The sequence below is a fragment of the Anas acuta genome, chromosome 5 (assembly GCF_963932015.1).
Source record: "Anas acuta chromosome 5, bAnaAcu1.1, whole genome shotgun sequence".
In the NCBI taxonomy this organism is placed as follows: domain Eukaryota; kingdom Metazoa; phylum Chordata; class Aves; order Anseriformes; family Anatidae; genus Anas; species Anas acuta.
The window spans coordinates 53,386,811-53,411,835 of NC_088983.1; the positions used below are offsets into that span (position 1 = coordinate 53,386,811).

A 25,025-nucleotide genomic window follows, 5' to 3' on the forward strand; every position below is an offset into this window, starting at 1 on the left:
GGTAATCTAGCTTTCCCTGAGTGCATTAAGGCTGGTACAAAATATCTATCCTTATTAGGCAATTTCCTGTGCTAAGGGACAGTGCTGAAATATCCTCCAGTGTATTAAGCACAGTTACATTCCCCTTTAATAGAAGACCCTCTCTGTAAAACATTTTTAAACCTGCCAGTAACTGCTTAACGTAACTTCCAGCATACTGAGAATCAGATTGCACATCATCTTTGTTCAGAACAGTCTTTTTAATAGACATACAATTTCCACAGTTACTTTTATCACCTATTATCCAATGATCCACTTTAAGATTGTGTATGCTATTGTTCACTCCCTTCTGTTCTGTTTTCACCAAATTTTACCATCAGGATTGTACTTTGTCTTTTTTCCTGTTCCCCCACGTGGATCTGATCACTCCCAGGCTTTTATCCAAAAGGAGACTGAAGAATCATCATTCAAGACAGAATTAGACTGTTCAGCAGCTTGCTTATTTCTAGCTTAATGTCAAGATTTCATGGTACCAGTAAAATAAGAATGGAATGCCCATGGATCAACTGATGCTAGTGAAATTCAGTCTGGGGCTTCAAGAGTTAATCTTCCATCATGATTTTGATCTTATCCAATTGTTAATATGGTTTGCTTGTTGGGTTCCTTAGGGTGGGGAACGAGAGGAACTTGTGAGTGGCCTCTGGTTTTACCAGTGTATGAGGGAGGAAGTTTGTAGTGGCTGAAATTCCCCCTCACACATAGACCCAGGTGAGTGGTGAACAGGCTACTTTCAAAAGCAGAACCTGTGGCACATGGGCATAGATTGAAGGGGAACAACCCAGACAAAGGAACTTCACTTTTCCAAGACACTAGTAACTAAATGCAAAGCAAGAAGACATTTTGCAGAATGAGAGAGTTCTCCCCTTGCAGCAAGGGCCCACCCTCTGCATCCTGAACGGTGACCCACTCGCCTCTGACACTGCTCCTGCCCAGACCTTGCTAAAAAGGACACACGTTCAGTGCAGCCAAAGCAGTAGCAAGTATAAGTGGGATAAAGAGAGGGGAAAAAACATGGAAAGAACTGAAGCAAAATCTCTACATGAAGTTTCAGCATCTGACTGTTCAGATACAAGTTTACAAATCTCATTCTCTACTCACTGTTAAAGGTACTTTTCTGTGAGAAGTAAAGCCATTATTTGGGGCATGTAACACTTTCTCCTTTCTCCCACTTGCTCTCTCCTTGCAGTACCTAGAAAAGAAGAGAAATCACAAGAAACTAGTAAGAGGACTCAGTATCTTTCACTGAATAATCTTGTTCCATAGCCAAATTTATGAAGAAAGTTTCACGGGCTCGGTTTCTATAAAACACTGGTTTTGTAGAAGAAAAAAAAATGCAGTGTTTTGTAGAAACTTAAGACTGTACCTGATACTGCATACTTTTTTTTTTTTTTTCTTTCATTCTAAGTTTTGTCACATAATTCCAACACAGAAATGTTATTAAAGCAAGGCTATGCCACTGCACTGTCCTCACAGAAGTTGCCAGGCTTTATGATCGTTAAACCGGAGAGCAGCACCATCATTATGATTCCTCCACAGTGGGAAACACATAGGCTTCCCCAGCTCACTGTACCCGTATGCTTGTTTATTGGTAGCAGGCACAGGCTCTGGGTTGCTGATTATACAGTAAGCACCTGCCCATGGCAGATCTGGCTCGGGGCAGACTTCCTGTTACAGTGCCGCAGCTCCCTGAAATGAGATTTATGCAAACTGGCTAAAAGCTGTGATGTCACAGCGCACTGATAGACCCAAGGGCTATCTCCCTTTTACAGACATTTGATAAAATCAGGAACTTCAAATACAACTCGGGAAGAAGTTCACCTCAGAACCTATTAGGGCACACTATGAAAACTTGTTAGGGTCTTTCTCGTATCTTGAGATCCACCACTGCAAAGGGACTTCACGGAGTCCAAGGATCTCACTTCTGTTCTTTTTTTTCTTTTTTGTCTTTGTTGTTGTTTTTTATTTTGTTTGTTTCATGTGATTTTTCAAGTCAGTTATTCTGGATGTTTGAAAACTGAATTAAGAAAAATTCACTCAGAAGTTGGCTGAATGTTGCAAGCTTGCAAAATGGAAGGATTTCCCCTCATTCCCCCTGTGAGTATATGGGCTTTATTCCTAATATGGATCACTGGGATCAGTAGCAAAAGACAGAGTAAACCAGATTTTATTATTTGAGAATATCCTCCTTTGGTCTGTATTTGTTATGCCAGGAAGTTGGGCTCTGGTCAATATATAAAGCTAGGGACGACGTTACAATGAATGGGAAATTAACATTTCCTCCCTATACTTGTATCTGATCTTGATCTCCATTTGTTTTCACAGATTAAATGTGTGGTAGTTTTGTATGGTATGTGTATAGCAAGTCAGTAATTTTTTTTTCTTCAGTGCCAGCTTTGTGGTAAAAGGCCGAGTCTTGCTTCAGATTGTAATTTTTAATAATCTGAAGACTGACATAGTTTACGTATTTAACTTTCTACCAATCTGTGAGAGAAATGTTGCTGAATACTGGTTTTACGTATCGCAAATTTTAGGACTCTGTGCTCTTTGTAATTATGGCATTTTGGTCTCTAGCTCCAGCTTCTTTTGAACTAATTCTCTTGAAATCACTTGCTCGAAAAAGCAATTGGTAAATGAGGGAAAAATCACATTGCTCTTAATTGGGTCTTTCAATATTTTCTGTTAGACACAAGTTCTTCTGTATGATTATGAGGCTGATTGTATCCTTTCTGTAACTCTGAAGTATTGTTACGCTACTCTTATGTATCCCATCATGAGTTCGGAGATAGTCTTTATGAAGAACATAATGGCACTAAGCTGTTGTTGAGAAAAAAAAAAAAAAAAGAAAAAAAAAAAAAAGAAATTTCTAAGCAAAATGGGTAAAAGAGGCCCTAACAAGATTTTATAAAGTCTGTAGAAGCTGAAGAGATGTCAGATAAGGTGTTTTATGTGGCTGATGACTTATAGCACTTGGTATATGTGTCCAGAAAAGAGAAAAAAAAGACACTGTAGATCCAATAGTCCTTCTAACAAATTTCATATCATGTTTTCTTTGTTCCATTCATGTCATGTTTTCATTGTCTCATCTACTGAAGGCTAAAGCCATGTTTCTTTATCTTCCCCTAAGAAAGATGGCCCTTTGAATTCTACTCCTGACTGGTATCCATACTGATTGAAAAAGTACTTTTTCTTATTTTGGGGAGGTCCTTTATTCTAGCAGTTTATCAGTGGTGTCCCTGAAATCCACTATCTACCCAAAGAGAAGACCCTGAAATAACTTTTCTTTTTTTTTTTTTTTGAACAAATCAAGTTGCCAGTGCATCTATTGTAAGTATGTCAGGATAGGAAGCCAAAAAGAAATTGAGAAAATGAAAAAATAACACATTGATTTCTCAATATGTCACTTGGTGAGCTTAAAAAAAATCCCCCCAAAACCACCCAAACCTTGTCCTCAACTACCCCAGAAACCAGCATCTCATTTTTGTTATTATTGTAGATTTTCTGTCCACACATTCACTCATAGCTAACTTTTCATTTATTTCAGTATTGAATTCTAGTGCATAAAATGAATAAATGGAGTTAAACTCCAACAGTCTCGCACACATGCTAATTTGCGTTGCAATTAATATTCAGGCTGAGCTGTGTTCAGGTGAATGATACAAGAGGCAGTGAAAATGTGATTACATCTTACAGGAACACTTGGCAGGGCAATTCGGATTTGATTGCTGCGATTAATATGTTCAAAAATCAATACTTTTGTGTTTCGTACTTTCAGAATTGTTTTAAACGCACTTTGAACACTGCCAGTTTGAACCCCACATGGCATCACTACAAATGTCTGTGCCTCTTGGGACTTTTTCTGAGGGGAGGCATTCGACAGGGCTTCCTGTGAAGCAACACTTCCCTCCTCTGCCCCTCCCCTTTCAGTTGAGGGTGGGTCACTAACTGCCTTCCTCTTGACTTTGGTAGGAAATTCTTACCCCTCACTTGGAAAATGCTGCTTAAAGGGTTGCGGAGTACTGCATCTTTCTCTGAAGACTCTGAATCTTTGCATGGAAGAGTTCTGTAACGTGGGCCCCAGCCTTCCAATGCATGAGAGCATGTAGTTGTGCTACTGGGCAGAAAATTGATAAACCAAATACATCTTTACATAAAGAGGGTCCCAGTTATATATGAATCCCTAAGTAGCCACCTGTAGAAATCACATCTCTGAAGGGAGGTTTGAGAGCAAAAAAGTCCCTCAGAAGTCCTCTGTTCCATATAACTGCTTTAGCACAGCAATCCAGTGAGGCTGGCCCAATGAGTGAGTGTGTTAGGATTTTTACTCATCTTTTCTAAAATAGTTATGCTGTAAATTTTTCCCAAGGAAATAATGTTAATCCTGGCCTTAAAACTAGTCTCAGAAGCACATCATTGGAAACTGTGGAGTATTTCTGAATCACATGCCAGTGAATAGTTATGTCAGGATAACAAAAAAAAGATCAGCATTCAGTGAATTTATGATCACCTAGAATCATCTGACAAGGTCCTGATAAATAACAAGAATGTTCAGGTAGTTATTCAGTTGAGTCCCTTGTATCACTCGTAACTGATGCCAACCAAGCTTTCTCCAAGTAGTTTTGTGGCTTTTCCCTTGGTTTTCAGAGCAAAGAAGGAAGATGGAAGCAACTCTCCATTTACCAAAGTTTGTGACAGACAGAATACTGTTTGTTGACATCTTTCTTGATGCTGGACTATGGTCTTAGGTAACTCACTGCACTTCAGGGCATACAGGAAAGAAGATCAACTTCAGGAACAGCTATAGGTTACTAACAAAGCTTTCTCTCAGTATTTACAGGAAAACACTTGATAGAACAAATGCCCATTGAGATCAGTTAAAAACGAAATCATAAAATAAGCCATTCTTTGCCTTTTGTCTGGGCAAACAAAACAGTTCAGTGTCATGGCAGTACTGTTCGTAAGTAAGATGGTGAAATGTGTGGGTGGGTGGGTGGGGAGGTTCCAGAGAAGGACAGAATTAAGTGGTAATGATTGGTGCAAGAGGCACCAGCAGCACATGGCGAAACCTCTTCTTTCTAAATAGAGCAAAATGAGCTTTTAATAAATCTTAAAGAAAAAAAAGTTAGAGAGAGATTAAAACAGGTTCTTGGAAATAGTTTCTCGAATGAATAAAGGAAAGTATTTCACCTTCCCATAAGATAAGGGTAATCAAGAAAAATATGATACACAACCTCAAATAACATTTAATATAAATCTTCCCATATTAGCTTCTGTACCCTCAAAGATCAGACACCAAGATGAAAAATGGTGCCATTTCAAATCCTTTGTGGTGATGGGTTGGTCCAGGTTCCATGAGTTAATACAGACAGACATACAAATATTTATCCAATGGACCACTAAGAAAAAAAAATATTGAAAAAATCCAGGAAGAAAATTCCTACAATCCGTAAGAAAGAATTTTTAAGTTCCAGACTTTCAACACAGAGTATATAAAACTGATCAGTGTAAAAGCAGACTGTTTTTAATATGCTGAGTATCTGCAACTCTCTCTGCAGTCAGCAAGATCTGTAAATACTAGGGACATCACTTTTTTAAGAGTCTAACACACCTTCCTTTGGCTCTGGTCGTTGAATGCATATGAACATTTACATCTGGACCTGAAAAACTAGCTACTGATAGTTGAAATACTTCATTCTTAGCTCTCAGACTGTGAAAGACTATTGATTGTTACTGGGTATGTTGGACTGAACTGTAGGAGTTTGAGAAATCTTAGGGAAGAAGATTAGGGAAATCTTAGGGAAGAAGATAGCTAAGGAAAAATGCAACTAGGCAAGTCAAGTGTTCTTTGCCATGCCTAAAATTCATACTATTTATCTATTTTTGGACTGTTGCTTGGCCTTCCTGCTAAGCTATGTCTTTGTAAACGTGTGACTGATAGAGCTTTTGTTGTCAGCAGTGAAAATTTTATACCTAGCAATTTAAGCTTAAACAGACTGCACACTGATTTCTTTGGAAGTTTTTTTTACTTTTGGCTAAATATCTATGAGTTACAACTTTTGATGAATCTAGATATTGGAAAATTTGCATACTTTCAGTTGGTTTCTCATATTTGAGTTGAAAGGAAACAAAGATTTTTCTTTCAAATGATACATATTTATATGACTTCTTTAACCTAGATTTCTCCCACAGTACGTTGTGTATTTTCTATTTGGATGTTGAGGTCTCTCTGTTCACAGAATATGATTGCTTTCCTCTGAGTTATGACAAATTAACATTTCTGAACATGAAGGCTGTTATAAAGGCAGAAACGTAATGCTGATATTCTTTAGGCTGACAACATTTTAACAGAAAGTATATATTTATGGAAATGGAGGCATAGGGTGAATTAATTTACAAAGATATTGAAAACTAGAAATTCCTTTCAGAACTTCATCCCCCTGTTTTGTCTATGAAGAAAGCAAAACACAGCCTCATTACTTCTATTGGAATCATATTGATTTGGAGCGGGAGACTGGACCTATTACCTAGAGACCAGAAATAAAAGGAGTCTCTTCAATGTTATCCCTGCTGTGGATACAATTAAATCATGATTTACTCCCTTTACTTCAATTTTTCCTTACATTGTCTTTATTGTGGGCTATCATTTTCTCAAGATGTCCCCAAAATATCTATCTACCACTATAAATTATAGATTATATTGGAAGCTGACAAGTAAGCAATTGATTTGCTCACAAGGCTTTGAGCATTCAATGGATCTGATGACCAGACAGGTTGTATTTTGGAAGTCATAATGGTTTAGGCAATCTTACCAGCACATTCTAATATGATACACTGATAAAGTACACAGCTGTCATTAGGGATCCAACAAGGTCCAAAGTACTGTCTAAAAGTATTTTCTATCCTTTTCTGTTCTAACATCTTAACCCTCTAGGAGCAACTCCCTATTTTTCTTGATCTGTTTTCCTCATAGAAATCATAGAAATCATATCCCTAGAAAATGGACAATTTTTAAATACAAAATTCCAGCAGAATGGAACAATGGAGTTAACTCAAAGAATTAAAGACAAGAGCTAATGAGAAATGGCAACTCTGATCTAGTTTTCACCAGAAAAAAATCTTTTCCTTTTGCCAGCTGCTTATCTCTGTCTGGATTTTAATGGCAGCTGCTGCCACAGGTTTCATTTTGTGAGCAATCTAAAAGAGCAAGAAAAAGAGAAGCTTGCCTGTGTTTTTGGCATGCTGTCACCGTTGCCTAAGCTTACAAATGCTGGTGAATATATGAAGGAATAAACATATGCACATATATGTCTATCATGTGAGTTACCATATTGTTTTTAATTTGTCCTTTTCTTTATAGTTATGCTAAAGACAATAACAGGAGAAAAATGGTTCTGTTAGTACCTTGCAGAAATAGTCTCCTTTCAGAGCAAATACCAAGTTTTTTTTGAGTTCTACATTGCTGTTGACATCACAGAACATTTTTCAAAGTGGATGAAATGACTGTAGCAAACTTAACTTGCTCTAATTCTTCATTCTGGAAAAAAAAAAAAAAAAAAAAAAAAAGTAAATGTTAGATGAAGCAACAGAATTGTGCACAAATAACAGACAACCTTTACTGAAACAACAGAAGAAGTTAAACAGTATTCACATTGAACTACTCAGAGTGGTGAGGAAGACAAGCAGGGAAGTTGCCCTACGTCACCTGTTTTAAGAAGTTAGAGAACTTGAATTCTTCACTGAAGTGTCTAATAGGTCACAACTCAATGTATGCCCCACATTTAGACTTTCTAAGTCTTCTCTGTGCATAACAAACAGCCCTAAACAAATGATTTGAACCAACAAATGTTTAGACCCAATCTTGGACAAAAACTGAGAAAGAAAACATTTTCATTTTCCTCTGTTGACATTTTTACCCTCCTACAAATTGTCACCATTTAGTGTCACCTCCTAGAAACGCTCCGAGTAAGATGCTTAGGCAAGTCAAGTTTCTGCTTTCTCTGCTGTGTACAAGATGAAAAAGAATAAATGTCTGTCCCTACCAAATTAAAGTTTTCTCTTCTGTGCTGTGCTTGTGTAGTGGTATTTTGGCTCAGGCCTTATGTCCAGATAGCTGGACAGAAGGTTGGAAGGTGGGATATTAAGAACTTACAAAATGCCACAGGACAAATTCTGTTACACAGACAGCAGAAAGCTCTCACTGGCTGTACAGAGATGGATTTCTCTCCCTTTTTTTTATTATTATTATTATTATTATTATTTTTTGCAAAACAGTGTTTGGTGTTGAACATTTCATTTCTGCTGGTTCAATAAGAACTTAAAGCCTCCCCTTCTTTCTCTAGGCAATATAAAATGTGTTGGCATCTCCTCTTCACTAACTGATATGAATAATTTTGAATGGATTTGTCTAAGCTAACAGTTCTAAAAATTTCTCTTCTCATTACAGCCCTCTGAAGATATGGTACCCTATGAGTCAGACCTCTACCGACAGCCCCATGACTATTACCAGTATCTCAACAGTGAAGGAGAGAGTCATGGTGGTAAGTCAAAAAATATCTCCTTGGAGCATAAACTCTCATGGTAGACCACAGGAAAAAGATTTTAGGACATTCAGGAAAAGAACAAATATGCTGCTGTGATCTACAGTGTACAAGCACATACTTTCTGATCAGAAACCAACAACAATCTATTCTGCTTAATGGCACTGTTCCAATCCAGCAACTGCAACACAGATTTCTCTGAAAGAGAATTTTAGAAAACACTGAATGATGTAAGGAGCTTCCAGGACATTCAGTGTATTACCAGGAACGTGGGACCTCATGATCTCTATCTTTCATTATCTTCACTGTGTTTTAACTTTCCTCTACAGATCAAAACTACTCTGCTTGCTTCAGAAATCTCCAAGGACATGAATTTGCAATACTGTACTTCTCTTCTTGCATTCCTGTCTCCAATTCCTGTTTGACTTAGGTCCTAAATACTCGGTTAGTGCCTTCATTTTAATTCTGTTTCTCTGGCATTTGGCTTTGTTCAACTCCACGTATTTCTCTCTTTCTTTTGATCTCTTGCATGCTGCCACATGTAGCTGAAACTTTCACTCTTCCTCCAGTACACACAAGTACTTCCTCTCTCTAAATCTACGTAAAACTTCCTTGTAGCTGTTTGTACATAAATCTAGCTTAAAGTAAAATAAATTATTGTTAACATTATACATGTGATTTAAAGGTTTGGTGTCTTCTGTATTTTCACATCTTGTGGGGACTGGGCTCTAAATCAGTGTAGAAGGGATAGTCCAGCCCTGTGAATTTTGTCTCCTGTGCAAAACAATGGTCCAGCAACACCACCCTGGAAATATCAGGGTCAATATTGACTCAAGAAGGAAAAGCACCGTTCTACTGTATCACTTGTGGCAGTCCCTTCAGATCCTGGAGTTTCCCTAAAAGACTCCTATTGATATAGCAACTAGACCCATCACTGCTCAATTTAAGGCATCTAACAGCTTCACAGCATAGCACTGTTTTATCTGTGGCAACAGAAACTACCTGAAGGGACAGCAAGTTACAGAATAGGATTGTTCTGGGCATTTACCTGGAAAAGATTCCTACCTAAATTTGTTCAGTACAAAACACCAATGATATTCTTAAGGCCTGGAAACAAAGAACCGATTCATTTTTTATAAGTTATCTCATGGCCTTTGTCAAGTCACATTAATCAAACCCAGCAAATTCCACATGGAAATTCAGGGTTTTTACAATACAAACTGTACCTGTTTACACACCCATAAAATAAGGATAAAATTTATTATCTCAAAAGGCAATTGTGACCATTAAACAATAAATACAAAAGATGTCATGTAGGAAAAAAAGCACTGGGAAAGAACTTTTCTGTCATTAAATCTAGGTTTCCTCAAGCAACAACACCCCTTTATCTTTCATAAACTTATCATCTCACCTGTTTTACTGCCCATTTTTCTGTTGGAAGGCTGTGTCTAAGCTACAGTGTTCAGCTCATTAGAATGTTTTTACTCATCATAATGAACACTACAATAACTCCAAGTCATCTATATGTGTTATGGCCTAAGTAGTACCAGTACTTGTCCAAAAGATTCCAAAAAATCATGTTTAATGTTTTAACTCCTACAGTAAGTGGTTATGCAAGAGGCAACTTAGTCCCAGCCTGAATATTTCAATTGATTTTTTATTTATGAAAGTGCCTGCAATGTAGTTGCTTATGTCCAAATATCTAATGTGCCCTATCCTCTCCTGAATTGCTCACAATCTAAGACAACAATGAGCAACCACAGCATACAGAGGGGAGTGAAACACACAAATTGTCTCATTTTTCTTCTTTTCTATAAACATTGACAAACCCAACTATAGCTTTTTTTTTGTTCTTTTAACAGGACAAAAGTAGTAGGTCTTGAGAAAAGCCATACAGAAGTGCTGGAAAGGGATATTACAAATTACTAAATGTTCAGAATAGTGAGGGTAAAAGTGTAAAGATTAACAAATGATGGGGAAAATTAATAAATAAGGTGCTGCAGTGATAGTGTTGAAGTGAAAGAGGTGAGAACGTGATTAGGTAAGAAAAAGGAAGAAATAAGTAAGACAGAATTGAGGAAAGAGTGTTCAGGTTGGGATACAGTGAGATTATTGGGAATATTTAAAATATAATTTTGCAGGTCTACTCAATAACACTGTGGGCCTCCAAGAAAAGCTACCAGATAAAACAAATAGATACAAGACAGAGTAATTCTTCTGACTGTGCAGATATGTGACTGCTAAAGAAACAAAGTCTTGCTCAAGAGTCAGACTACCTTTCTCTCACTGTTAGCAAATTAATTTTGTGAAAGAGGTAGGGCAATAGGTTAATCTGTAGATCTATGCTACACATATTACTGTCACTTTTCTAGAAGATAATGCTGAAGACAACCCTTACGCCTTGTTTACTTGAGTTGGCAGCAAAGCGCACACAACACTAGTTTAGTATGTAGGAGATTATTGCCAGTAAGTCAACACTAAATCAGACACATAACAATACACCATAGAAAATCCCTATGTTCAATCACATCATGCATTGTTTACATTTATTTTACATAATACAGTGTAATTATTTTGTAAATGCTGTAATAAACACAGGGACAGTCATATAAGGCAGAAACTACTTTGAGTGATTACGATTAGTCCATCACCCTACCCTGAGCTTGTAGGCTAGAAAGTCTGTAAATGTAATATAGTGCATTTTGTAACACTACTGCAATCTTAGTAATTACAAAATTCAAAAATTCAACTGCAGTTTTGTCTCTAAGTTCACTAAACGTCATTGGTTAAATAAAAATATTTTTTTGTATGAAACTGAATTTTGACCACTGCTCATTTTGCTGCTAGCCTCATGGAACTTACCAGATTTTGTAGGCTGGGATTTTATTTTCTTCCCACCTCCTGAAGTAATATGCTAATTTAAGAAACTCTGCTTTGAGTTTTTTTTAGGATTTTAGCCCATGTAGCAGTGGAGGAAAGTCCAAACATGTGAACCTTAGTCGGAAATAATATAAGGCAAATAGAAAGAATTCCAGACTTCATTAAAAAAATCCCCTCACTTTGAAGCCATTCTCGTGACGTGCTGGGGCCTGACTCATGGATTTTCAAACATTCAGCATTATTAAAACCATGAAGTTTGTTAATTTGTAAAGTGAGAGCTAATGTGATTCTGTTGTCATTAGAGATTATCCTGCTGCATTGCCACGGCATTTCACTCAACAGAGGGCGGTTCTGCAGGGACTCAAGACACGCGTTTTTCAGTGTCCTTCAATGTTTTTCTCATTTCCTCTGCTGCTTTTTTTTTTTTTTTCTTGGCTTGTTTTTTTTTCAGATGAGTGAAACACAGTGGGAACATTTAAACTGTACATTGTGGTGATGTGTAAGAAACACTCTCCTAGCTCAAAATGAGTTGGAGTATCTGTGCGGCATAGAGCAGAACTGGCTGCTCAGAGACACTGACAGAGCCATGTCAACAGAGTCGTCATCTTAGATCGGGCACAGGGCTGTGCTGACAGAGCTCTCGTGCTTCCGGTTCGAGAGCTGGCTCATGAATTTCTGCGAGGTTTTGCACTGCATGATGCAGATTTAGCCTGTTACTCCACTTTATAATAAATACTTTTCCCAAGCCTACTTCACCTTCTAGCTCCTGGTCCTGATGTTATTCATCTATTAAAATAGGAGCAACGCGATTTACATTGGGCACAGGATAACCCAGAAAGTTCAGTTCTGTTTCTTACTCGTAGAGCGCGAACCCACCTCCACAGCGAATATCAGCACAATGCCTTTAGGTCCAGTATTGCTTCCCAACATGGGAGGGAGTTTAGAACTCATGACTGTCCTTCCTCTAACCTTTCATTACATACAACACCAAAACAAACATGATCTCCATGTCTCTATAAGTGAGAATTTTTTTCACATCCTCTTTCACTTCACATGAAATTTCTCATAATGACTCCATTGTATACCTATAGCTTGGTTTTTAATGACATTTTCCTTGACCCAAAGAATAGACACTTTCCATTTCTAGAATCTTTCTCTCCTTTCTTTTTTCTTTGCTCCACCTTTATGTTTTTGTGAAAAGATCAGAATTACTGTGCATTGCTAATGTAACAGTAACAAGAACCCAGAAGGAAATAGCTGCAGTGCAGCTGATATCTCTAATACCTGCAGATACTGATATCTAGAATTATTTTATCTTTTAATGTGCAATAACTTAGCCAAGAAGGGTAACTGCAAAGGAGTCTGTGGACACAGAATTTGGGATTTAATTTTCAGTGCAACTAAAACAATATTATTTTTTCCTAAGTATCACTGTGAAACTAGCGATAACTAAAACAGAAATAAGGACTTTTGTCCAGTCACAATTTTGGGAACAAATTTGTGTTGAAGTAGTTTCTGACAGATTCATTTGGTAACTTATCAGTATTATGTGGTCACTGTAAGTCCTCAAATGTGTTATTCATAGTAGTGCTTTTATAGCAGGATATAATTCAATAAAAAATCATTTCAATAACAAGTAGGCTCAATGTTACATAGTGATTAACATGAGTATGCATAAACACTGTTATGCAGATTAATTTATTTGCCAAGAAAGAGTATAAAAGAACACTTCTGGAGGCAGCAGAAACTTTGTTATATGCTTCAATAGACTAAAAGTTATTTTGAAGTACAAAAACATCACTGCTGATAAAAGCATTTAAGAAGAATCAGAAAGGTACCACTTGGAGTTTGCAAAAAAACTCAGGGCTATGCATGTTGGAAATGCACTGTCTTGACTCCTAGTAAGACATTCCACACCTGAAGACCTACTGTTGACAGCCTCAGAGAGTTTTGCCTGGGCTTTGCCATCCTCATGATTACACACTGATCGCATTTGCAGTATTAGATCATCAAAGACAAGACGTCTTTGACAGATATGTTCACATCTGACAGAGGACCTTCTGCACAAGGAGTAAAGCCAGGTTATTCTAAGGAACAGGAGTGTAGATTACTCCTGTGGTGTATTCTCAACAATTTATTATATGGGTTACCAGAGATATATCGGGCCTCCATGGTTGGCTCTAAGTAGAGAATCTTCAGTAATTTAGCCCAGTAAAAACATGAGTTATCTGTCTTCCAACTAAACAAATAAGTTTCAGACTGAAAGTGCCCAGAGCCTTGTACCAGGAGGATAACCTGTGATAACCTGTGCAGTCAGACTCACAGTGAGTGAAACACAGTGGGAACATTTAAACTGTACATTGTGGTGATGTATTTGATATATTTCTATATATTTCTACATATACGTTTCTACAGGCCTGAGCCATAAAGGTCTACAAGGGCTTACAGCTTCCCAAGTACAAGTATGTTGTAATGATATATGTACAAGTATGTTGTGATGTTGTAAATGCAGATATGTAATAAACATATCACCAGGTTCTCTCCAAAGGAAGTCACATTCAAAGTCACTATCCTGGTTTTCAAACCCTCAGTGACGCTACACCTAATTGCTTGAAACATAAGTGAGGAAGGATGAGGAGATAGAAGCTGAGAGAAAGAACAAAACTGGTACTGAGGAAATAATATTCTCAGGACATTAAATAACGTCATACACAATAGCATCATATTGCAGAATGAGACAATTGCTCCTCTCTATTCCTTCAGTACAACTACCCTTGGAACAATATGTTCAGCTCTGTCCCTCATATTATCAGAACAACAGCTGGGAGGGAGCTTAGAGGAGTGCACAAGCATGATTAGGGGGCTGAATATACTGATTTATGTTGAAAGATTGAGAGCTAAATACATGCAGCTGGGCTAAGTGATAATTAGGAATAGATTGTAAGTGTACATGGTAACAACCTGAAAATAATGAAGGGTAGGAAAGAAATTAGTTATAATAACACAAAGGAAGAAAAGTTGGAATAGCAAGATATAAATTAGAAATGTTACACTGAATCATCAAGACATTTTTGCTGAGAAGTTAAAGTATAGAGGGCTAGTTCCAAGCTCAGTCAGAGCAGAGGACGTGATGTTGGCTTTGATTTTAAAAAAAGAGCACAAACAAATACGTGCGAAATTGTAAATACGTGCAGCTACAGTATGTGAGACAGAAGTAGAGTTTGCAATGCTTCAAAATTTCCTCTAGCAGATTTTAAATTCTGAGCAGCAAATTTGAACATTTTGAAAATTTTGGAGAGGCTTATATTGAGCAACAATCTCAAACTGAGAACTGTATAGAATTTAATCTAATCACAACAGTTAATAAATCAAGTAGCAGTATATTCATTATCTGAGTACTTTTTAAATTTTTGAAAAAGAAATTGTCACAGAAATTTCTAGCTTAATAGAGAGATTAAAAACCTAGAGAAAGGGGCTACATTAGAATTTGCTTCAGCAATTAGAATTCATTTAGAATTGCACAATACTGTACACAAAATTGTTTATTCTTTTATTCTCTGGTATTGCTACTGAAAAATATGGTTCATATCAACACATGATTATAGGAGATAAGTCCCATGCTTTTTCTGTAGTGTTCCTGAAATTTTGCTAGCAGATGAAAATAAAGATTGAAGATTAGTGTAGAATGATATTCAGATCATCTTTATCAGCTTATTTCCATACCATGAAGAAAACTGTAATGACAATCCAACAATATGTAAAGCAGTATAATTTGTTGCCTCGAGAATGAAAATGTAAGATTGTCAGAGTCTCTTCTTGAGAAAGGTGCCAGCATTAATGTCTTTTTCATGTTCTGCTATATTATCATTGAAATCCATCACTCCACCTAGGAGCACTGTCCTAATTAAAGTGGCCTGAGCATTACTTTTCAACCACAGGCACCTAGGACATTAGGAAGAGAAACATCACAGGAATCTATATAGGTTGTCACCAGAGACAGACAGGTCTACAGGGATGGCATGGAGTGGGCAGAAGGGACAGCGGTGGGAGTAGGGACCAGTGAAAGACAGGTAAATGCTATGTTTCTTACTTTTGTAATGACAGACAAGCTGCTGTTTTCTTTAGATCATTACTGGGAATATCATCCACACCACATGCACAGTGAGTTTGAGACCTTTGGAGACAACCACTTCACAGAACTGCAGAGTGTACAGCCTCCCCAGCTGCAGCAGCTCTACAGGCACATGGAGATTGAACAAATGCATGTCTTGGATTCTGCAATCCCAACTACACATATTGGACTCAACCATCAGGTACTGTTACCAACCCTTACACAGAATTTAGATGATAGTTACATACATACAAGAGATTGCTGAAACAAATTATGTTACTTTTTGCTGTCCAATACTTGATATAAAACTCCTCATTCTCAGGACAAATGTGGTTTAAGCTTTCTTTCTATCTGGATGATGAGAAGCCATGTTCCTCAAACAGTGCATAAAAAGTTAGTTTCAAAATTGTGTTTAATTTGGAATGAAAATCAATTGCTTTGAAATCCTGCAGAGGAACTGGGCCTCAGAAGCTGTGCACTGCCATAGCAAAGGTGTCCATGCCTCCTGGGAAACATTCTGAGCCCCACTGTGGTAGGAATATTTTAAAAATTTCAAAGCATCCCTGGCAATTTTACCTGACCTGTGCAAAAAATAATAACAAAGAAAAGTCATTGGTGACATTACCATGGTGAAACACAATAAGGCCAACCTACTCGTGTTTTTATCTGAAGGAAGCTAAATCATGACCTGAGGCACAGTATCTTGTCTCTTCTCAGATTTTACAAAAAGTCATCTGCCCATGAAAAAAAGGCATTCCAATGTGCAGTCATCACCAAAGTGCCAGTGAACAATCACTAAAGCTGAAATTATAAGGAGTTCCAGGGTCCTGCCAAGACACTAGAACAAAGTGAGCATTGAGATCCTACAGACTATGCTCCATGTCATTACTGGGAGCAATCAGAAAGCTGGGGTATTTTGTGCCAAGGAGTTTCCCAGGGCAGGCAAGATACAGATAACATGCTGAATACAAGACAGAGCAGGAATGAGATCAGAGACAGAATTGTTTGCTGATTACCCTGCTGTGTATAATGGTGTCATTGCTAAGATTTTGTGAGAAAAACGGCATGTATGTAATTGTTATGTTAGGTTTCTTGTTCAAAGCAAACTGAAATAGTACGCAAATACTGTATTAAAAAACAAGGAAAAAAAAGAGTGATTAAGTTAACACTATCAACAGGAAACTGACTTACTGCAAGCCATCAAACTTCTTACCTACAACTCAAAAAAAAAAAAATAAAATCAGGAATAGAATATAAGATGTAGTTACAAACAAAGAATTAGGAACAGAAAGTTACAAATATAAAAAAAACGCTTCATGGAACAGAAGCCTGTGGGAAGCTTCAAGTCATTTCAGTTGCTCAGTGCAACTGCTAACACATAACAACCAACTGTGACACCCAACCAAAGGCAAAGAAGAAAAGTTAGGTTTGTTTTGAGTGTCTTTGGAAGCACCACCAAAAATCATTTTCATCTTTCATTTCCATCTTTCATTTCAGGAGTACAGGCACAGAATTAATTGTGTTGCAACTTTCAATAGAGTGTTGTGTTCTGTTTCCCCCACCCCATGCCAAGCTGCAGGAGATAGTCACCATTACCCTCCTCTTCCTTACCAGCTGGGGATCTTTTTTTTTTTTTTTTTTTTACTTTAACCTACTGTAGCTCATGCAAGTGGTATTCAGCATGCCCTGAGGTTCAGACTCTTGTGTGTCTCAGCTGCAGTCCTAGGCAGCACATACTATTATTCAAGGCATTTCCACGGAAAGAGAAGCAGGAAGCAAAGTTTATTCCTCAGCTGAATTTGCCAGTTACTAACTGCACCCATGGCTGTCGTGCAATGTCATAGTTACAGTTTACAAATAAAGGAAGAACACGAAAAGATACTTCTCCGATTTTCTGTTGATACCACATTATTTTGTGAAATCAAATTCAAAGCTCAAACTACTCTCGGACAACGGGACCTACAAACAGGTGGTCTCCTCAAGTACTAAATGAAGAAAAGGAAAGGCTGGAAAATTGTGAAGAGTTTTAGAAAGAGGAAAACCACAAGTGGATGCCACAGGCCTTGAGACAACACCAGAATATGGAAAGCAGCTAGCAGTTTAAGTTTTCTCTCTCTGAGTTGTATTAATGAGCTGTTTTCTTCAAACGCACTAGTGGGACCTCTTTAACTCTATATATTGACCTACACTGAGTTTCAGGTGTGTGTGTAAGCAAAAATACAGCGAATAGGGAAAGGAGGGGTGGTGCAGGGGAAGCTTAGGATAGTTTTAAGGTTAGTCTGAGCAACCTCCTTTGCTTTAGACCCTGTTCCTCCTGCACAGCATGTTCCCACCTTCCCCCTCCAGCCCCAGAGGAACTCACTCCCACTCCTCAACACACTCTAGCTTTCCAAAGCTTTTGCCTTTCCAGGTGCACCAAGCGGTTTTCCTCCCCTATAAGACACGGTTCCACCTTGTCATTCCCCTTCCCCCAAGACTCTCTCTCCCTCCCCTCCCACCCCAGAGGCCGCAGCTTTCTTAACTGTAAAAAAGCTAAAGGTGACTCTGTGGTGAGGGCTGAAGTTTCGCTCTTGGGGATGTGACAGGAAGCTTACACACACTCTTACCCAATCCTGGCCTTCCTGCCACGCTTGGCTCCAGCCAATCTGCCAACTCACTAACCGCCAGCTGCTGCACCCCAAAACCAGCGCTCGGCACGCTCCTTATTGGGACATTTTCAACTGGTGCAAAACTCATCTGAAAAGCACCACTCGGCCAAGCCTGACACGGGGTGGGTGGTGTGAGTCACGCACTCAACGCCCACTCCCTGCTTCAGCACCCGAGCTCGTACAAAGGGAATCACGCTCAAAATGCCCTGTTTGGTGGAAGGAACAAAAAGCAACTCAAAAGGAGCTTACCTTTTGTAATCTGGCTCATTTCATGAGAAACACATTTTATTTGCTGCTGAATTTGGGGAATTTTTAAAATTTTTTTTAAATGTAGAAATTGAATTCTTACTCCACAGCCATCAGACTGATTTATTTCTCCTTCAGTAAGGAGCTGCAATAATTCTTGGCAACTGGTTTCGATCCCTAGCAAACTAGACAGCAACTGAGAATTTGCAGAGCTGCGGTATATTCCATACTGCTTGTGGCAAGACCTCTATATAAGGGCAAGGGAATTCAGCACAGAAAACAGCTTGCCAGCTTTGCAGATGAGAAATCCCCATCGATGAGGAATTTTCAGATAACCACTTAGGAAAAGAGAACATGATCCAATATGATATATCCCTAGCAGTAAGGCTATTCCTCTCTTCAAGGGGGAAGTTCAGGACGAGAAGCTGACAAACCTGTGTAACCCTGGCCCCAGAGATGGATGCAGTCCTGCAGCGATGCAGTGTTGTCAGAAGGTACCATGTCTGAGAAAGGAAGAGAACAACAGAGCCAAAGGCAGTCAACGTGGCTATGCCAAGACAAAACTGATCAGATCTGCAAAATCTAAAAGCATGGTTCCAGAAAGGCCATGTTAGAAAAAAAGTTCCTTTCAAAAGCAGTTTTATACTAGGGATAAGAAGCACAGATCAGGAACTCATTAGGAAGAATGTTATCTTGGTATATAACCACTACATAGAAGGAACACTGTGATGTTTTGAAAGCAGTTAAAGTATTTTCAAAGCAGTTAGTACCAACAGAGCATTTTCTATACAGAAGGCTTGAGTATAAAACCTAGTTTATGAAAAACGTTCACATAATTATCAATGTATTAGGCAGTGGCATCTGTTATATGAATATATATTCAACCAAAAAACAAAACAAAACAACAATAACAACAAACACAATGGAGTAGGTTCTTAGCCCATTAGGAAACGTGGTAGCGTGTGTCTTCTTCCACCTTCTTAAGTAGGGTTCTCCCACTTAAGCAACACAGCTTTCTCTACCCCCAGCAAGAAGAAATGTGTCTAAATTAGAAAGAGAAGGTTACTGAACTGGGAAGATATGGGAGAAGGGGGGACAGAATCACTTGCATAGGATATAACCAATGGGAAAGTTCTAACTTTCACAGTTTTGTTCCTCCTTCCCTCTTGTAAATACTTATTTGAGATGCATCTTTGCACATGTATAAGTGTTGACTGTTATGTGTTTTTTTTTTTTAGCTGCATAGTATTTATTTTAAATGCCAATGACTAAGCCACTCACTCTAAACAATCTCATGTATCTTTTGCTTTCCCACCCTTCCTCTGCACCTCTCTCCATGATATCTCCTTTTTTCTCTTGATGTCCCACTCTCTATCACTACTTCCTCCCTCTGCTATTCTTTTCTCCCAAAGGTTTCCTATTTGCCCCGCATGTGCCTACAGTACTCCTCTCCGCTGCAGCCCAGTTCTGATGAGGAGGACATAGAGAGGCAGAGCCCCCCACTGGAGGTGTCAGATGGGGAGACCGATGGTGTGGACCCTGGGCCTGGAATTATGCACAGTGAAACAGGTCAGTGAAAACAGAGGGACTTTCCTGTGCTGTGTGCTGAGCAGCTGTTACATTGCCATGACAATAAGGAATCAACTAGTAGAACTGCCGTGCTAGTATTTTATCCCACTGCCAAAGCTTCACTTTCCCTGACTCCTTGCACTCTTGTCTTCTGAAACTTTTGTGACCATAACTGTGTCTGTATCTCAAATACCATTTCTTCTTGTACTCCTACTTTCTACAGCCCTGCTTATTCAGGCTTCTTCCCAGCTTTTGACATTTCTATTCTCACTTCCATTAGCAGATGGGAAAAACAAGGCAAGAAGCTCAAGGAACTGATTTTAAAAAATGCTGAGCTGTGTTTGCTCAGTACCTAAAAGTTTGGTTCTGTGTAACCTGCCCAAATTAGCTTCAGATTAGTTTCAAATTAACAATGTTTTTAATTATCTTCAAGTTAGAAATTGTTAATTTCAATTAGAAATTTCAAAATTAATTTGGAATTCCTTATTCTCATTTTTTATTTCTTGGAACAGCAATCCATGTTATGTCCTCACGGGATAACTCTTTTTATTGCCATAAAGGCTGCAAATCGAAGAAGCTATGTGACTGACAAGCTAGCTGAAATGGTTATATGAACTATATAATTTCTTCTGTTTCATCAAGGACTACACAATAATACTAATGCTCCACTGCTTTTCTTCGTTTTTCACACAGGCAGCAAGAAAAAGATACGTCTGTATCAGTTCCTTCTGGACCTTCTTCGCAGCGGAGACATGAAGGACAGCATCTGGTGGGTGGACAAGGAAAAAGGTACTTTCCAGTTCTCCTCCAAACACAAAGAAGCATTGGCGCACCGCTGGGGCATCCAGAAAGGCAATCGCAAGAAAATGACTTACCAGAAGATGGCACGGGCTTTGAGAAACTACGGCAAGACAGGGGAGGTCAAGAAGGTCAAGAAGAAGCTGACCTACCAGTTTAGTGGAGAGGTGATGGGAAGGGGGGTCACTGATAGGAAGCTTTATCCTCATTGAGGCCATGGGACCCTAAGCAAGAAAAATATTAAGACCTCCAGGCTGGATACCAGCAGAGTAGATGGACGCATCTTTCTCTTTGCTTCCTGTGCCCCCTTCTCTGCCTTTAAAGGGCCTTTGCCGTCAGATGTTTCTGGTACGAATTCCCTTCTTCAGCATCTGAGAATCCTAAACGTGACAGAATTCTTTGCTTCCATCCTCCAAGTTGGACAGAGTTGGGAAATTTAAACAATGTACAAATACGTTATTGTCAGGAAAGATTTTTTTGATTGTATTGGAACTAAAGAATACAGCTGATGAAGTTTTGCCTTCAAAGGTGGTGCTGTGTCATTCACAGTGACACTGCATTAGCTTACAGCTTTGAAACTAGCATTAATACAGGCTCTGCCGCAGCTCTCAAGGCTAGAGAGAAGTTTGCAGATCTTGGAATGATACTCATTCTTTTAAATAGTAATAACATGTACATATTTAATAAAATTTGATATAATGAAGTCCTAGTGTTTGCATAATAAATGATTACTTCACAAACAAATCTCACGTGCATTCAATTATGCAGATATAGCTCGCCTGTGGTATTTGAACAAAAGGCATGCTGGGCTACTGGGCTTTATCTATCTGTCCCTACTTTTACTTAGAAACATATCAATGCTGTCAAACTAAGTAACTGAGATACTCGGTGAAATACATTACTGTGAAGAGGCTATAGTAATAAAGTCAATTTTAAAATATATTTATATATCATCATTATTTTTTCCTGTGCCAAAGAAGCCCTGCCAATTGAATAACTTCTATCGCTTATTCCAAGAGTGCCACTTATAGCTCTATCCGGTTCAGAACATAACAATTAACCATGTTCTTCTGTGGTTTCACTCATTTTCCTGCTCCTGTTCTTTCCTGTTGCTTGCTTACTCCACAGTGGTATCTTGATTTTAGCTTATGAACCCTCCTGGGAAATGAGTTGTCTTTAATCGTGTTTTTGCAGAATTCTATTTCAACAGGTTTTTAAGCTTTTAATTGTGGAATTTAGTCCCTACTGTAAAACAATAGTAACTAATAACAACTGCATTGTAAAAATTACACTCAAAATGCAAAATAAAAGAGAATTCAACACCTGAGATACAATGGTAAAGTTACCCCATGCCATGGTAAAATTACCCCCATACCACGGGGTAAAGTTACCCCATGAAAACACATAAGAAAATCTACATCAACCAACACTGAGAAAATCAGCATTTTAGCATTTATCATTAGTTAACATATCTTGACTGTGGTTAAGCACTCAGAAATCAGGAGATGTCATAATGACTGAAATGAATGAAGCATTCTTTTGCCATTTCTACAACTATATTATAATAGTTTAGTTACACAGTTACAGAACTTCAAACAAAGCTACAAAATATTCACCCCAACTCCACTATATACCTGAAGTACTGGAAAAATAATTCATGAGTTATTTATATTCAGAATCGCTGCATATATCCATAGCCTGTGACGATCACCAATACAAAAATGTATTTTGGGATGATATAACAAAAACCAGCAAACTAGGTGGGAGAAGTTAAATTCCGAAATTGATGAAGTGAAAAGAGAAAGGTCTAAAATAAAGAGGAGGGTTTTGTTTAACAATGTTAAGCAGCAGCAGAACTTGCAAAACACAACAATTTGGAAGACTCAACTGAACTTGGAGCTTTTCAGAACTTGCTCCTCGTTGAAACCAGAAAAAGTTGAAAGTGATGAACTTCTTACAGACCTGAGTTGGGTAAGTTATACCTAAGCGTGGTCACTTTTATCTACGCTAACAGTCTCAGTGTGGAAATGAAAAGGCTGGTGACATCACTGGGTTACAGTGAATCTTTGCAGCCAGAGAAAGAAGCTCTTGCTTTAAAAAGTTCGTGGTGCAGCACTTCCCAAATCTTGTTCCCAGTTCATGAACACAATAGATACATCAGTCAGTGCCAGAGATCAACTGGGGGTTAAAAGTAAGTAAGGGCTTCAAGGACTATCACTATCAAAGGCAATAATTATAGAAAATTTATTTCCATTTTACAAAAAATCTTGAAACCTAACTTTTCGTTACTGTTCTTTAGAGTCATGTATGTTCTCCTAGTCAAGTATTTTATATTAAATTAGGGTTAGGATATGTCAAAAGCTATGAAACAATTTAAGAAGAGATTTTGTTTCCAAAATTATATTGTAACAATTCACTTCCTACAGGACATAATGTAAAACTCATTACATAAGACTTGTACAAACTCAATCTGCATCCATATTGTAATTGTAGGATGAAAGCTCAAGACACTGTAGCTCTCAGAGGACTAGAGCAGCACTTGACACTGAAATAATCAGGGTTTCTTCAGTCCTGAGCTAGAAACTCAGGACTTTTCTGCTTAGTAGTTATGATGACTGTACACCATTGACTAGAAAGAGATAAAAGACATTTGCCCTTATCAGACTTGCAGATTTGATATTCAAGAAAACAGGAGGATTAATTCCTCTCTTCATAAAAATATCTAAATCAAAAACACAGCTGAAAAGCAGAACCGATCATTTTCTGACACTGTAGTTTGGAGGAGAAGGATCATTTCCTCTTGCAGGAAAACTCTGATAACTGAAAACTAGTAAGCTAATTGTGAAGATGTTTAGGAGATCACTAAACATATTTCAAGCCTGTAAAAAGCCTTCTTAGATCTCAGAGACCAGGTTTTCTGTTTTTCTAGCATGTCTCACATAGAAAACAATTCCATGTTGGAAAAATAATGCAAAATTAAAATAATCAGAAAAGACAAGAAGCTTTAAATGAGTGATTTGAGGTCTGATCATTAGTCTAAAATATTATTTTAGAACAGCTGGTTGTGCTTTAATTGAAAAATTTGCGTTTTACACTGGTTCTGTCCACAAGTGACATGGAAATGGAAACTGAAGAATCCGGGGAAAAATATTTCTGGGGACATTATTATTTATAATTAAAATCTTTTTTAAAATAGTATTGAATATAGTTTAACAAGCAGGCCTACAATTTTGTTTCTTTCCAAAGTTGAAATCTTTTTCTCTTCCTCTTGTTAATACTTTGAAATACTGTTTCTAAAAATATTCAATCCCCATCTGTTTCTGGTTAGTTTTTTCATCTGTGGCATAAAGAGTCTGAATAATCATGTGTTGCAGCTGTGAAGGAGACCAAATGATGATGTTTCTTCACCACAGTACCGTTTGTATCTCATCCAATCAAACTGCTCTGGATAGCAGGCTAATCAAGCTGAATTAGCACCATTCGGTTGCATATGCAAACAAGGAGCTCTTTGGCTGTTTTAGAGGAAAATAAAAATAAATGTAACAAAATCACTGGTTCAGAAAATTTACATAGAAGCAAGCATACTTTTCTCTGAAAGTGCCCAACTGACAGACAGGCAGAGGTGCTGGAAAAATGTAGATCGGGTCATTATCTGTACAGATGACCTACGATTAGCACAAATTTACTGGAACATTTTGCAGCCCGCTGCTGTTAGAGATCAACAATCCTTCTTTCATAGCAAGCATTCAAACTATAGCGAGATATTCAATTTACATATGATCTTTGCAGCTTACTTTAAAGAAATCTAGCAGTTTTATTAGCTGCTGACTAACCAATTCTGGTGGAACAATATTATTCAGAAAGTTATTACTGAGCTAAATCCAAAATTCAGAACCTCCTACAATATTTTAGACTCCCTCCAACCATATACCAGAGTTGTACAAGGTAAAAAATTTGCAATGTTTGTACTGAGGGATAATCTGCTTATGACAATAAACAGAGATACCATATCTTTTTTAGCTCTATCCAGCCCAAGAGAGTTTTAGACATTTCTAGTTCTCAGCTGCTACTCAGCTACAGCAGGGAGAACTGCAGTTAAAGGTGCTATCATTTATTTTCCACCTGACAGTTCACATTTATCACATCCCACAGATTTCCTGAAAAATACATATATTCATATCCTAACACATTTACTGTTTT

The 25,025-nt window shown here is 38.0% G+C and overlaps 2 protein-coding genes across 6 annotated transcripts in view; one reads left to right on the top strand and one right to left on the bottom strand.

Annotated features, from left to right (window-relative positions):
- Positions 1–25,025, bottom strand: part of SLC39A13 (solute carrier family 39 member 13) — a 141,784-nt gene that overhangs the window by 48,731 nt on the left and 68,028 nt on the right. For all 4 annotated transcript variants that reach the window (XM_068684794.1, XM_068684786.1, XM_068684793.1 and 1 more), the window contains exons 3-4: positions 7,438–7,570; positions 1,138–1,228 (exon numbers count right to left, since the gene is read on the bottom strand). The gene's annotated coding sequence lies outside the window, so the exon portion shown is untranslated. The remainder of the gene's footprint in view (positions 1–1,137; positions 1,229–7,437; positions 7,571–25,025) is intronic.
- SPI1 (Spi-1 proto-oncogene) lies at positions 1,752–21,767 on the top strand. 2 transcript variants are annotated; one of them, XM_068684799.1, is made up of 6 exons: positions 1,752–2,133; positions 8,480–8,573; positions 15,579–15,766; positions 18,863–18,952; positions 19,871–20,027; positions 20,721–21,767. In XM_068684799.1, exons 1-6 carry the CDS (start codon positions 2,089–2,091, stop codon positions 21,035–21,037), a joined length of 891 nt encoding a protein of 296 aa, XP_068540900.1. In that variant the 5' UTR covers positions 1,752–2,088; the 3' UTR covers positions 21,038–21,767. The 2 variants fall into 2 exon arrangements, with proteins under 2 accessions (XP_068540900.1, XP_068540901.1); XM_068684800.1 differs by lacking the exon at positions 18,863–18,952 and having other exon boundaries at positions 1,764–2,133.